This window comes from Microchirus variegatus (assembly GCF_963457635.1).
Source record: "Microchirus variegatus genome assembly, chromosome: 8".
Classification (NCBI taxonomy): domain Eukaryota; kingdom Metazoa; phylum Chordata; class Actinopteri; order Pleuronectiformes; family Soleidae; genus Microchirus; species Microchirus variegatus.
In genome coordinates, this window is record NC_139809.1 from 844,426 (window position 1) to 860,509 (window position 16,084).

The following is a 16,084-nucleotide window of genomic DNA, read 5'->3' on the forward strand; positions in this document are numbered from 1 at the left end:
GGCGAGGGAGAGCCTCCCTAGCCCGCAGGTAACGAGATGTAGAACCTGCTGCTAGAATTCGAATCATCTATCTATCTATCTATCTATCTATCTATCTATCTATCTATCTATCTATCTATCTATCTATCTATCTATCTATCTATCTATCTATCTTTCTATCTATCTATCTAATTAGTAGTTGTAGCCTATCACACATTTACATTAAAGTGGCCCTGCATGCGTTAACACTTAATATTAATTAGTTAAAATCAGGTTAAAACTGAAACCTAGTTCTGCATAAGAAATGAACACATTTCTCTGGACAATTGAGTGAAAGAATATCTTTTCACTTTGCATGTAGAGGTGTGTGCATGGCAGTTTAACACACATGCTGTATGTCATAGCACTAACAAAGATGTGTCCAAGTGCAAGGTTTACTTTGGATGATCACTATTCTTTTCTCCCGGTGACATTTATGATAATATTTTCCATATTTTTGCTCATGGAAGCATTCTTTTGCCTTTGCAGGAAGAAGACTCAGTTTAGCAATGTGGTCAGAGCGAGGGTCTTTCTGCATGGAGTCTGCATGTTCTCCACGTGTGTGGGTGGGTTTTCCCCAGGTTCTCCAGTTTCCTCCCACAGTCCAAAAACATGCAGATTTGGGGATTAGGCAAAATAACCCTAACCCTAGGTGTGAGTGTGAGAGTGAATGGTTGTTTGTGATGCATTTACTCCCTTTCGCCTTATGTCAGCTGGTATGGGTGCTATCTTCCCCTTACGACCCTTATGCGGAAGAATTGAATGCTCAAATGCAGTAAAATTACGTGTTCGGCTTAATTCAACCAGTGGGGAAATATTTGAGTAAGTTGTCCACTGCACAGGTGTGAGTGCATCGGTTGTTATATTTCACAGTGAAGCGCAAAACCATGAGGAAGTTTACTGTAAGCACTGCTTTCACTCACTAACATCAGTCACTTTTGATTTTTTAGTTGCTTTCTTTTCCTCTCCCCTTGTACCTGGGGTGGTTTAAAAGGAATAGTTTGACGTATTGGGATATGAATTTAAAGATCACAACTTTTACAAAGTGTAAAACAGGCGTTCAATCCAGCTATGTGGCTGCAACATACATATTGGAGTCAATCATGCATTTTTCCCAAAATGTCGAACTTTTCCTTGAAGCAAAACACACCAGTCTTTTGTTCTTCATCACATGTTGCATTTTGATTATCTGATGAAACCTTTTTTTTCTTACAGCCACTGCTTCCCCTCTTCTACAGCAGTTAAAATGCATTTTGCACTCCGCTCGATTTATTCTCCTCTCCTGTGTCTCTGTGCTTTTACAGTCCTAAGTTTTTGGCAGACCTTCAGGATAACCACGCACTTCTGTCCAGCACCAGTAACCTTCTCTCCCCCTGCGACCCGTGTATCTGCCTGGTCCAACAATCCCACCTGCACTGATCCTAACCCGCTGCGGCACCAGGTTCTACCCTGGTTCTGATTGGAGTCACACTGACGGATGATCTCTGGATGGCAGTGCGTTCAATTTAAGTCCCTAAATCATATACAGTCCAGTCTGGAGCTTGATGGACTCTGTGACCCTCAACCCCCAAGTGCTGCACAGCCTTCAGGACTTCAGTTTACTTGGGTTGCAGAAGAAGAGCAGAGCTGCTCCTGTCCTGGGAAAACAAAAATGGCAAAAAAATAAAAAATTGCCAGAGACAGATCAAGGGAATCCATTCCCTTATTCCTACAAGTATTTATTTATTATTTATTGAATATTTATTTGCGTATTGATTTGTGGCAAGATTCTGAATTATTTATTACTGGAATGTTTTTTCTGTGTTGGTTGGTCATTCTTCAGGATGGAATTTAAATCATGTCAAGTGATAGTGATAGTATACATGTACAAAGGAAAACCAATGCAACAAAAAGCAGAAATTCCTCATTCATTGGCCTAATCAGCAGGTTTAAAACCTGCATAACTACACTGTTCAACCCTACATTTGTTAGATTTATCAACATAATCAAAGATATACAGTATATCCCGTTTTTACGTAGGAGTGTGAGAGTACATTGGGTTTGACGTTGCTAACAGACAAATGAAGGTATAAGCTTTTTATTATTACAAGAGAACTGTTAACTACGACTACCTTTTTAATGCCACTAGTCTTTCTTGGGATGCCTATGTTTTTATAAGACCCTTTTTTTGCAGATCATGTGCATTAAGACTATTTTATACTTGTGTTTGTTTTCATTTATTTTTTCAGCTGATGCATCTGTTAGCTCTGATGTCTTGAGAGACTGAGTTCAGGACTAGGGCTGTTGTTCTGGGTTTTAGCCATTTGAATTGCACAGGTTGAGGTGACCATGGAGTGATCTGACCTCTTTATTTTATCATTAGCTTTGGGCTGAGGATACCCTCAAAGGCTTTTCCTCTTATTTGTTTACTGTCACCTCCGTGTCAACACTGTATTCCAACCTATTTGTCTTCTCTGCAAGGTTTTCCACTGTATCCTTCACCACCTCAACCTTTTAGTTTCCCCCGCAAGGACAAAAATATGAATGAAATTGACTTTGACAGTATTTCAAGCTGCCCTTATATGTCACTGTAACGTCCTCCAAACAGTTTATAGTACTGTCTAAGCACAATTATACAGTCTGCATTATAGCAATACAGTAGTTGCACCAGTCAGGGACTGAACTGGAAAAGGATTTACATGATATTCCAACCATTTCTGTCACAATTAACTAACCAGCAGGCTGATGGTAAGAATAAGACGGCAAGAATCAACTTTATCAAAGCAACAGGAACACGGTGACAGAACTACTGTCGATTTGTTTTGACAAAACTGAGATTTAATTTCCTATTGAAACACTTTTTTGATGACCATGTCTGACTGAGATGGATGTAAACAGAGTTCCCTCTCTCTACCTTTCTAATGTCTTAAATGTTGATGTTGTTTTCACTGCTCTGGGTTCATACATCTTCCACATGAGTGTGAAACAGATACAACTACATACAGTAGTATAGTGGTGTAGTGACAGATAAAGAAAAACACATTTCCCATTAGAGTAGCAGAGACTGAAGTGGACTCGTTCTGTTCTCTGTGTATGTACAGTTTGTCCTCGTGTAGGTTGTTGCTTGTGAAACTACAGCGTGATAAAAATATATATATCTGTAGTTCCAAAAGTAGCTTCTGATTCTGTGCAGGCTCATTGGTGAGTTAACTCTCATGAATTTGTTTGCACAATATAAAAGTGATGGATAGAGACTATTCCAGTGAAAGGAAGATTTAAAAAAAAAAAAAAAAACTGCTTTAAAAGGAATGATAGCTGTATGCTGTACTACACTGGGTTTTACAGTTTTTCCTCCATTTTAAATCAGCATTTAATGACTTTCACAAGTAAATTAAAGACATGTCCTTGAATTTATGTGCGACTGTGTTTGTTTCTCTATCACACATGTTGTTTTTAAATGGTTAAATAACAAGTTATCAATGCAGACTGTGCACACAGTAATTAATACCTGTTTTCAATGATATAGACATTGACCAAAAAAAATGATATAGACATCGATTCTTATTACTTTAACCCTGAAAACATTTTGGCGGTTTTTTTCCCCGTTACTGTTTAAACATACTGTATAATATATATATATACAGAGTTTATAAGAATATGCAATATAGAGTTTCTGTTTCTCTGGCCTGACTTTATTTTAATATTTTATAATTATATTAACCATAATAGTAATTCTAACGATAAGTTAGCATTATTTGTATATCACATCTACAAACAACAGTTATAAATTTGAACTTGAAATTTAAACCAAAATACATTTAGAGCAAAAAAAAATCCTATTCATGCTTAGTACTTAATGAAATTGTTTGTTTTTTTTAGTCATCTTAAGAGTACTTATTATTTTGTATTTTACAACATTTTTGATTATCATAAAGTGTATCAGTGAATGGAAAATCAACTTTTGATTTGATTTCAGGCAAAAACAACATCACTCCTATAACAACATAAAACACTAATGGCCACGGCCAATTAAATGAACTATTAAATTGAGAGTTTTTACCTTTAATCACGTCATACCAGGAAATGTGCAACATTTGTAATGTATATAAAAAAAATTCACAAAAAAATATATATATATTAGTATTGGCACACACACCTCCATGTTTGGAGGAGGAAGACCCCCCCACACCGATTAACTGTGGGGTTGTGTCGGTGTGGGGGGGTCTTCCTCCTTCAAACCACCCACAGTTAATCAGTGTGTGTGTGCCAATCACACTGGGAGAAAAACTGCACACATAAAGGTACTTGTTCCAACCAGGACTCAAACACAGGTCTCCTGCACCAAAGGCAAGCATCCAAACCATTACACCAACTGTTCATCTATTGATGTTGGACTGACATTATTAAATAATTCAATACACTGAAGACATGGGTTCTATTATTGAAAGGCTTCCAAATTTTACAAAAAGATCATACAAGGACAAATAGCTCACGTGACTAAGAGAATGACTTCTATTCCTGCGGCTACTGCAGGTGAGGGTTTGAATCTTAGATGGAGTCAATTTTTAAGTGCAATATTCAACCAAGAAGAGTAAATAGGTGTTCAAAAAGTAAAGCCAGAAGAGGAGTTAGCTCAGTTGGTTAAAGAGCAGGCATTGGGATGCTCAAGTCCAAAGGTTGAGAGTTCAATTCCCTTATACGTCAACATTTTAAGGTTACATTATTAACGTCGCTAAAACACCAGAAGCCAACACATTTCTATGAATAACCTTTTATACTTTAATGCACTTTTTAAAAACAATCCCAAAGATAGTGATTCTATCATTTACATCCAGCATATGTTATACAAATGAAAGTTTTTAATGAATCAGCAAAAACTTTCAAACATCCTGATCCCTGTGTGTTATTATAAAGATGTCATCTCCCGTGTATCACATAAAATAAGTATTGAAATTTTCAAACCAACAACATTGTTAAAAATGTTGACCCGTAAGAAGACAAATGTAATATAATAGAAAAAAAAAATCGGGGGGTAAAAAAAAATGTTACTTTTTTGGAAACAGACAAATAATAAACTTTACACAGTTCACAGACATTACTTTGATCCACTTGGAGGAGAGTGCCACACGGCGGAGCTGGTGCGTTTAAAGTATCGAGGCTTGCTTTTATAAAAGATGTCCTCCAGTTTTGGTGGTTCAATTTCTCCAAAAAACGAGTCAAAATCAGGAGGATTGAAGTACTGCTTCATAATGATCTGCTGCAGGTTGGGACCTAGGGCAGAAAATATTAGACCAGCATCACAACCCATACAAACAGGCTCATAATGTTGGGAGTAACTAATGGTTAGACATATTATTGTTCATTTAGAGACAGCAAACCCATTTATTTATCCTCTTATTCAGTTTCTTAGTCGTCATCACAGGGTTTTTTTTTGGTTACCAGGTCAATAATACTAAAGATTGATTAAGGGTGCTTTCACACCTATGTGTCACGGTGACACATTGATGAGCACCAAATACTGTAGGTGTGAAAGCATCCCGAGTATTTGCCCCGTTAATCAAATAATTAGATTGAATTAAATGCTTTATAAAATAAATAAAAAAATCTTCAATGCCCTATTAAAGTAAACTTTGGTTTGTGGACAAAACAAAACATTGAATGAAAATGTCTTTCTTAAATTTCATTTGTGAAACAATGCTCAACTTTTCAACAACAGCAGCCTTTTGGGACAACCAAGTCATTAATTCATTAATGAATTAATGAATGAATTAATTCATTAATTAATTAATAATGGGCTAATATTATTTAACATCTTATAACACACATCTTGTAGAAGATCATGGATTGATTTACAGTCATGCATTGAGTAGATATTGTTACTAAACCGTGGGTAGAAATTTCACATTGACCAATTAGAAACAGACATAAACCAACCTGAATGAATTAAACACAGCAGCATTGTGAGCGATAAGCTACTAAACTAATATAATACAGTACATACCTTCTGCCCAGGATGGAATGGGTTTCTTTGGGGCAGACTCATCATCAGTAGAGTCATCACTGTTTTGGTCCATCCCATAATCCTCTTTATTTTTGAACTTCGTCAGGGGTTTGTTGCCACCCTTTGGAGTGATGGAGTACGACTGTGGTGATTGCTGCACAAAAATAAAACGGAGACTTTACCCTGATGACAAATCAGTTCTGCCACGATTTAAAGCTGCAGTAGGCGGGATTGTGGGAGCTCTCTGATCTGAGCCTTTTCCATCCGATTAGCACAGACGGAAACACTTAGCATGGCACAGCAGTGTGCCCAATCCTTTTCTGATTAAAAGGACATGATTCACAAAGGATAAGGAAGAGGGTGGTAGAAACTGCATAGATTTATCCAAGGTTGAAGTCTAGTCCTCTCAGATGACTTGATTTTTTCCTCTTCGTGGCCAAAAACACACTCCAACTGCAGCTTTGATTGTTGAAATCAGAAATACCAGAATATAATTCAATATTTACCTCAATATCCACAGTCACATTGAGGCCTCCACCTTTTCCGACTGGTGTTTTCATCACAGACTGCTGCAAAAAAAATAAACACGAGTGGAAAAGTTGTGAATGTGATTTAATGACAGAAACTTTTTTAACATTCAGGCAAATCATAAATATGAAATAATATGGTCACTGGTTGCCAAATTATAATTTAGTCAATAAAATAACATCAGTCTTACCTCAATATCCACAGTCACATTCAGGCCAGCAGCAGGTTTCTTTACACAGGGCAAACAGGAAGTGAGAGGCATCATCAGTAACTACAGTAGCAAATTTAACGTAAGGACATTACTTTAAATCTTAATTATGAAAAAAAAAAAAAAAAGATAATTACGTCAGACTGTTCTATCTCATAGGTAACTGTTTTCAAGTTCAAATACCTTGTGTATACCATGTAAACAAATGATAGTTTAGACGCATGTTTCTGCCACACCAGCAAAATAAAACAGATCAGTATCACAACGTTAGAACAAGAAAATTGTTAAAACGATATATATTTCACATCATAATATTAGAGTTAATACGTTAGAGCAATATAGGCTACATATAAGAATATAGGAGTGAATTGTCCCAGCTATATAATGTTGTAAAAATAAACTAGTACATTATGTGGAAACACCCAACACGATACTGATCTGTTTTTATTTTGTTGGTCTGTAGGACAGAACCCATACAGAATTTTTTTTTTTTTTTTTTTTAATGAGGAAAATTGAAAATATCAAACAATTCTCAAGTTTACCTGTTTCATAGCAGCAGCCTCTCTTTGCTTTGCTGCCTCTCTGTCCTTAGCAGCTTTCTCTGCAGCAAACCTCAGCTCCTCCTCCTGCTGGAATACAAAGCACATTAACATTTAGATTGATAATCATTTTCAATGAAATGATTAACATTTGAGCTACACTTAAAATGAGGGACAAGGAGGAAATCTATAATGAAGAAACGTCTTGATTTGACGTCTCACCTGTTTTCGTTTTTCCTCAAGTGTTCTTTTCTTCTCTTCCAGTTCTCTCCTCTCTTTCTCTCTCACTGCTTTCTCCAGTTCACGCTGCAGAGCCACAGCTTTTTCTTTCTCAATTCTCTCCCTGAAGAAAAAATATATATTAAAAAAAACTAGACAACAAGCCTGTAAATCAAAGTCTGGTGTAAATGTTCATCTAATTTCTTCTGCAGTGAAAGATTGAGTTATATTGAGGTGTAATAATCCTTTACACGTCAACTATTATGATAGAAAATTAAGGACAATAAATAACCTTTCAGCGGCAGCTTGACGCTCTCGCTCCCTTTCTCTTTCCAGCTCTCTTTCTCGCTCCTGTTCCTTCTTCAGCTCCAGTGCTTTGCGAGCTTCAGCCAGTTTACGAGCTCGCTGTTCTTCCTCTTCCAGCTTCTTTTTCGCGAGTAACTCCTGCTGCCGCTTCTCTTCCTCCTTGAGAAACGCATGTAAAATAATAAAAAAAAAAGGTCTGAGCAAAATGTGTCATTCAAGGGAAACTGATAAAGATACAGCCAAAAGAAATGGCAGTTACTGTGTAGTATGAATCAAACCGTACAGATCGTCATCATATTTCTGAGCAGTGATCACAGGGGAAAGTAGCCAAATTGAGAAGTTTAAAATTAAGGTTTTTGAGTGCAAGCATTCAAAGCTACAATAGTTAACTACAATAATACTTAAAGGACTCATCAGCGGAGCTCCGCAACAACAATTCCAAGAATTTAGCGCATTGTGACGTAGGGCTGGGCAATATGGCCTATAAATAAAATCCCCGATTTATTTAATAAAAAAATCGATACATTTTTTTTTTTTTTTTTAACTACTAAAGACAAAATAATTATTCATATGATGATGTGCAAATGTATGACGTTTTACACACACAGTGTTTCAGTGTCAGGTAATTAAAATATTTTAAATACATCCTCCATGACCGTAGCACAGACTCTGACTGATCTAGGGACCTATGATATCCGTTTTATTTTTTTCCAAATTCCATTTTAATTCTTTTAGAATTCCGTTTTAAGTCTGTTTTAACCTTTTATACTTACTTTACCACCAGTACAGCTTTTGTGTCAGTGAATTAAATATCCATTGAAATGCAACTTTCTTCTTGAATCCACCAACTTCTCAATTGTTCAATTGTTTTCATTCAAGTTAAATCCTAATTAAGTAAATGCCAGTGAATTTTAAAACAAAGCCTTGCAATGCTGGTCACATTTAAAAGCAAAATAATTAACATAAATTAAAAAAGTGGTAGTGCCCCCTCATCTGGTGCAGACAGATTTCTGCGCACCGCCCCTGCGCTGTACTGTTCTCCCTCTCCTGCGCCGTGCGCTTCTCAATATCCGACTGGATCATTTCTCTACACGCAATATTACCCCTACAACTCTGCAATTAAGGGAATAACAGATGCATCAGATGAGCCAATGTCTTTAGTTAACTGTTCAAAGAGAAAGAATGTTCTCTGCTGTGAAATGAATGTCGTGGGGAGTTCATAAGTTTAACTTTTACGCAAAGAGACTTTCCAGCATTTAATAGTTGCTGTTCCACAGTTTACTCGCCGTGTTTCGACAACCAAATTATCGGTGCATTCCTAAATATAACATCTTTATTGACAATAACAATATAACCCTAATAATGGCGCATTTGATAGTGTGACTTGAGTTTCAATCGGCACCTGGACAAGAGGACGCTAGCCGGTTACATGCGGGCGCATCGCGCTTGTTCCGCGGTTTAGAAAAATCTGTGGTGTATTAAAAAAAAAGTGTATATAAAGTAAATAAACAAGCAATATGCACTGGGGGAGACCCTGGGCTGGTGAGTGTTTGTGAAGAGATGCACGGGCGGTGCCACGAATGAGCGTTCCACGGAAACATTTCCCCAGTGCGAACAATAAAAAAGTGTGCCGTAATAAGAGAAAATAATCAATATTTTTAAAATCGTCGGAACAAAACAATCAAATTAATCAAAATCGATATATCGCCCAGGCCTATTGTGACGTCCCTATGAGTGCGGAAGTCAACAATGCGTGTTTTATCTCCTGTACTTAGACTGAGGAGGACCACAAAAACATGAGTGAGTCATCTTTTTTCACACTTTACCGACTGATAAGGGCCTCTAGAGTCCCAAATATAGGGATTTTAATGATACAAAAGTTGATTTAGCATAATATGTCGCCTTTGAGGAGGAAAAAAAGCATAATCTTACTGCTTGCTGCATCTTCTTCCTCCTAGCCTCTTCCTCCAACTTCTTCTGCTCAAGCTCCTCCAGACGTTTCAGGGCCAGCTTCCGCTTGGCCTTCTCATCCGCCTGTCGCTGGTTGAAGAAGCACAATATGAGATGAGGGGTGAACGTTTTGACTTTTTCAAACCAGTGTGCAAACATTGTTTAAATGAAAATGCATCTGAAGGCAGCGGGCAGGTTTTGGTTAGAGTTGGCGTGTTGTGAATAATTTGTCTTTCATCGAAATTCCTATGAGACAAAGGACAAAATATGGTTGAATTTTGTTCCATACCTTATCATTTTTCTCATCAATCTGTAACATTTTCTGCTCAATCTTCTTTTTCTTTTCCTCCTCCCTCTGCTCTTCTTTCACTTTGGCATCAAACACCCGTTTCAGCCTCTCATCCCTCTTCCTGGAACACAAATTATGAACATTAGGATACATTTTGTAATGCATAAAACATAATAACTGGCTATGAATAAATACGTATAAAATGTGAAAGACTGAGTTCTAACCGTTTAAGCTCATCTTGTTTCCGTCTCTTCTCCTCCTCCATTTTCTTCATCCTTTCCTCTTCTTGCTCTTGCTTCTTTTTAAGTGCTTCCAGTTTGTGTCGCTCTTTTGTCTATAAATGTACAAAAAATACGATTCAAAGGTTTGTTCAAAAAGAAATTAATGAATGAACAAATGAAAAAAAAAATCAAATTAATGCAAAAGGGCAAATGGAGTGCTTCCATGCAGAAAGTGTTCACCTCCCAGAATAGACACCAAGAGCAAAAATCCATCCAACCAGACTTCTAACACCGTGTGAACAACAGGGCCACAGGATGTGATGGAGATTTACTGTTGACTTGTGATAATTGGTCTCTGAATTTATGTACTTGTACTAGCAAATTCTTGTCTTTTCTTTATTTCTTGACCCTTTTTATACCTAACAGAAGGCAATTAAATATTACACATTGTTCAAGGTATGGTGGAAAACAAACAAAAAAATTACATGATGAATTTATTAACATTTACACTATACTCCTGTCAGTAGTTCTCAAAGATCAGTGCAGTTATATATAGAACAGTAGTCGTATAATTGATCGATCTCCTCCCTCAGTGTACTTTACTCTACTGATGATCAAAAGAATAAAAGCCATTGTGATGACGTTACTTTACATGGATTCTGGTTAAGATGGATTTTTCCTTTAGTTTCCAAACAAAAACAAGTGAAGTCACCAAAACTGTATTAGGTTGCTTGAAGGGTTGTTATATTCTAAACAACTGCATAACATGAGCATTAGTGACCAATGGAATGAGTGAAACCATCAACTAAGTGCAGTTTGGGGTGTTATTAATATCCAGTTGCCCACTTCACACACGTGCTGCAAAAGTGTAGAGCATCATTAAACATATTTCACTTTCTGACGTTCATCTTTTTTTCTCCAGAAAGCTGCTTATCTGTTTTCTCTAGAGTAGGGATGTCTAATATTTGATAGAGGGCAGCTGGCCTTATAAGACAGAAAAGTACCGGCAACCCAGGCTCCTTCACTGAATTTTCTTTTCATTTAAATGTAAACAAATAAGAGCTTTGTGTTGTATTCTACCACAAAACTTCATTTTTTGTAAAGGTTCCGCCATTACATTTCATTTTGGCTTACAAAGGTGCAGGTAACTCATACGCACATAATCATTCAATGCTTATTTTCAACTCCAACTGAATGACCAATTTAAATTTTCTTTACAAACAGATTGAAATTATTATATATACAAATATATTGTCGATTCTGTGGGGGCCAAAAACTCTTTTGTCAATGACCGAGAAACACTATTTACTTTTACAAAATAGAAGGCAAGCAGGCCAACGTTGAGCAGTCTTGCTCAAGAGCCTGCATTTAACACAAGTCTCTCCAACCACCATAGATAGTTACTTGAGCTGTGATGTAAATGTGTTTATGTGGAAATATGGAGACAGGAAAAGGGGGGTGTGCTAATGGTGCTTTTCCACTATATAGTTCTAGCATGACTCAACTCGGTTTGATATCAGGTCTTTTTCATGTGAGGTGAAAGGTGAGGTGTACAGTCTGACGACGTCACGGCTGGATGTCCTCAACGTGGACGGGGGCCGTCATTGGACGGCTGCACGAGACTGCCATGACGTCGGGTTTCTATGCGACACACAAACTAGCAACAAGAAAAACAGTTCTTTTCAGTGTCCTGAATCAACAGAATCACTTTGTTAAAAAGATCACTGAATCGTGACTCCGTCTGACACAGTCACTGAACTGAAATATAGTTGAATGTGTTGTGATTTAGCTCATGATCGCCAGCTTATAATGTTGGAGATTAGCTCATATTTTTAGTCTTTTTAACTTATCTACATTTTGGCATTGTTCGGTTTGATTCCTGTGTCGACGTCGCGCTCATGACTCTTCCAGGTGCCAATCTCTGCCAATGTCACATTTTAGTATCAGCTCAGCTCACTTGGAACCTTGCCAGAACAGATACTAAAAAGAGCACCAGGTACTATCGCTAATGAAAAAGCAAAAAAAAAAGCAGAGTCATGCTAGAACTGTAAATTGGAAAAGTGCTTTAAATGAGAAGACATTCAACCCAGTAACAATGGGAACTTGGACCCACAAACATACAGTGAGTGCTTCGTTATCACACTTACCACGATACCAACACTCAACTGATGAGGGGAGAAAAAACAAACATTCATATAAGAGAATTAAATGGTTTCAAAGCTCAAGAAAATACATGTAAATATAAATAAGGATTTAAGGGGTGAGCCAAGAACTTTTAAGATATCAGATAAAGTGTATGCCATGTCTGTTTTTTTCAGCAAGTATTTTCTGCTGTGTAAACAAACATAATAGTGCATTTTTAAACTATAAACTCCTATAAGTAAGCTTAAAGGGAGATTCTACATTGATTAATTACTTCTTTTAAAATGCTTCTCATTCATTTGTCCCAAAACATTTGCTAATGTAGAAATGTATAGTGTGAGAACAGCCAAAGATGCAGCAGAATCTCTGAAGACTCAACCAAAGACTGACACCTGGATTAAGAAGGCACTCCACTTTTAACTCTCTATGGATTCTACGGAGGTTCTCCTGCTGCATTCCCACACGACTGAAGCAACTTCTGGAGATATATGCATTCACACATGACAATCTGCAGAGTTCAGTGCATATGTGAGAGCAGCTAGATTGATATGAGAGAATTATAGAACAAACCCATTGATTATAATTATTGCGTGCGTCTACAGTCACGCCACCACAGCACCTGAACCCCTGAGAACAACACTGCATCTTTGCTGCGAGTTAAGCTTTCAACTTACCTTGGGGTCAGCCTTCATCGGAGTGGTGTGTTTAATGAAGGACGTGACAACACCAGTGCGGCCAAGGGAATTTGGAGTCATCATCAGCATCCGATTCTTCTGCACAGTGTGGAGAAAAGATTTCATGTGGGGCTTCATTACCTGTGCATAACAAAAGAAAAAGAGAATCAACTCAAAAACTTCATTGTTTGATTGAGAAACCCACTCATAATTTCATGGAAATTTCCCATGATTTATTATTAACACTTGATTTAAAAAAAGAGTTTTAACTTACACTGTGACTTTTCTTGGGTGGAGAGAGCCTCTTAGTGGGACTTTCCTCCACAGTGTCTGGCGCTTTACGTTTAGTACTTTGGCGAGACCTGGAGGAACAGAAACACATGACAGAATTTATTATTCAACAACCTTGTTCAACAAGTATTATCCTGTCATTTAAGATAACAGGTGGGAGTAGCAGGAACATGACAATCCCTCATCATATGTTTTCCTGCATGTACACAAAGAGAAGCACTCACTTTCTGCCCAAGTGCGAGGTCTGTTGCTTCTCATTTACAACTGAAACAAATTAAAACACATTTGGCAAAACTGTCAGACACCAACACATAAATAGGTTCACCAAGAAATATGAAATAAAATGTGATTAATTAAAATTAAAAGAATAAAATGGAGAGCTTCTTTACCCATCCTCCTGTCCGGTGTGGCCACTTTCTGCTCAGCAACAAACAGCGATGGGGGGGCCAGTTTGGGTGAGTGTGCAGCCACTGAGCGGGTAACACGTCCAATAGATGGATGGACGCTAATATTAAGCTGAATATAAATACATTTAATACAATTAATGTAACACTAAAACATCAGCTGATCAATAAAATGTAGGATTTATTTGGCACTTAATAGACAAACGCATGTATTCATACCATTTGAGTTTCCAAAGATCCCTCTGCTGCGGCATCACCCTCAGTGTCTACAGGTACATCCTCTGACATGCTGTAGATGTCAAAAACATTCATATGATCACAGGTTAAAGTGAAAGAATATACATTTACCTGCCACCACAAGAATTTGCTCAAAGTTCTAGTGTACAACTTCACAACACACATTGGTGAAGTTAGTTGAAGTTATATTAATAATAATAATAATATTCTTCACCTCAACCTTACTATCCCAAATGTGTTGGAAAACCTATGTAGCCCTCTGTTACCATTACAACTCAAAAAATTGTTAGTTTGTCTATTGCGGGCTATTATGAAAACATGATGGTCCAAAATGGTGACCTTTGTTTTTCATATACTGATAAATGTATTCACCGGTATACTGCCCAGCACTAGTGGCCTCCAAATGAAAATGGCTCATTGCAGGGTGATGAAAATGTAAATATTTTTGACTATGTACTTACCCCTCTTTATCCTCTTCCTCCACAGAGTCCACACTCGAGTCCTCTACAATGACATAAAGTCAGATGTAACATAACAATAATTAAAGTGCACCAGACTTTGCAAATGTGTGGCATTTCATACACTTGTATGAAAAACATGGCTCCCGTCTCACCAGTGATATTGCTGCTGCATGAAGAGTTGCCTGTGCGACCCGTCTTCCTCTTGAGCATGGAACGGCGAGAGGCGCGGCGAATAGACTCCTGAGTCATACTGTGTCGCAGACCAGCCAGAGAACGCCGTAGCTTGAGAGAGCACTGCACAGAGCTCCGGCGAGAGTTTTGAGGGGCTGCAGCAATTGTGATCTTAGAAGCTGAGCGGCCAGGAGAAGGTTCCAGACTCCTGGCGAGCTCGGCAGACAAGCGGTCTGCTGAGGAGATCCTGACAAGAGCCTTAGGTGAGGGTATCTTTGGTGGAGACTGGGCATCACCACATGCATCATCAGAGGATACTTCTGGATTGTTTGCTTTGTTATTTAGATCCACTATTTCTTCCTCCATCAACTCAGACGTCATGTTTTGCGCCATGTCAGAGCTGCCATGAGACAAGGAGCTCTCATCCTCCAATACCCCTGTCTTAGTCTGTTGGGTTTGACGGGTGGTGCGTTTGGGCAGTGTGGTGGGGCTGGCCTGTGAGGTAGAAGCCTCAGGAATGGCTTCCTCTTCAGCAATGAGGTTCAGTGATTTGACAGAGGAGCCACGAAGGTTACTACGCTTTCCTTTTGAAAACCTGGACATTGGAAGAAAATGTAGTATTTAAAAAGTAATGTGTAAAGCTCTCAAAAAAACAAAGCAGGCAACAAACCTTCGGCTTGCTTGATTTTCTTCCTGGCGACCCACAGAAACACGCTTCCTTCGACTATTCTTTTTCTGTGATGGTGTTTTTGGCATTAATTCTGGTTCAGCATTGAAATCTCTGTTAACAAATAGAAATTGCTTCAATTGTATAACCTGGAAAACATTTGCAGGAGATTTGTGGACTACAATACAGTTCAGAGGAAGTAAACCTGTGAAAAGAGCAAAAAGATCCCATTTTATTTATAAATTCAAGCCTACCTTGAGAACATGCGCTTGGCTTCTTGTTGGATCTCCTCAAGCCAAACCATGTGGACATTATCAATTTCACTGACAAATTCCTGTGCTTTTCCATCAAACGTTTGCATGATAGAGTGCACCGACGACAGTACGGTGTTCATGGTGATGGCCTGCAGCAGAGATTGAGCAGTTAAAATCAAGCTGTAAACAGCAAGGGACAACAAAAATTGTCACTTGTAGACACAAAGAGATGAGATTAAAAGAGATTTCCCAATCCGTTTTGATACCACTCCCCATTCAGTGTAATTACATGAACCCCACCAGCCTTATGTGCACAGAACAACAACCCCTTTCCCCATAAAAAAAAAAATCACAGTGTACATCAAAACACAACAAAAATATTTTCAAAAATAGAACATCTGTGTGGACCTAATATTGGTATCTTATGTTATACTTCTAACATATGTCACCGACATCATTGATTCAGAATCCAGTTTGATTTTCAATGAAATGGTAATAATGCAATTTCGAGATTGCTTTCCAAAG

General features: G+C 37.9%; 1 protein-coding gene across 1 annotated transcript; it reads right to left on the bottom strand.

The window, feature by feature from the left end:
- Nucleotides 1–5,092: 5,092 nt before the first annotated feature.
- On the bottom strand, nucleotides 5,093–15,699 carry LOC310930613 (inner centromere protein A-like; the record flags this gene model as incomplete). Its single annotated transcript, XM_083893648.1, has 20 exons — nucleotides 5,093–5,268; nucleotides 5,999–6,152; nucleotides 6,505–6,567; nucleotides 6,717–6,755; nucleotides 7,280–7,360; nucleotides 7,496–7,616; nucleotides 7,785–7,957; nucleotides 9,731–9,838; nucleotides 10,038–10,158; nucleotides 10,262–10,371; nucleotides 12,406–12,423; nucleotides 13,075–13,215; nucleotides 13,349–13,436; nucleotides 13,590–13,629; nucleotides 13,755–13,881; nucleotides 13,989–14,058; nucleotides 14,468–14,510; nucleotides 14,620–15,233; nucleotides 15,309–15,419; nucleotides 15,560–15,699. 20 exons carry the CDS (start codon nucleotides 15,697–15,699, stop codon nucleotides 5,093–5,095), a joined length of 2,538 nt encoding a protein of 845 aa, XP_083749774.1.
- Nucleotides 15,700–16,084: the final 385 nt, after the last annotated feature.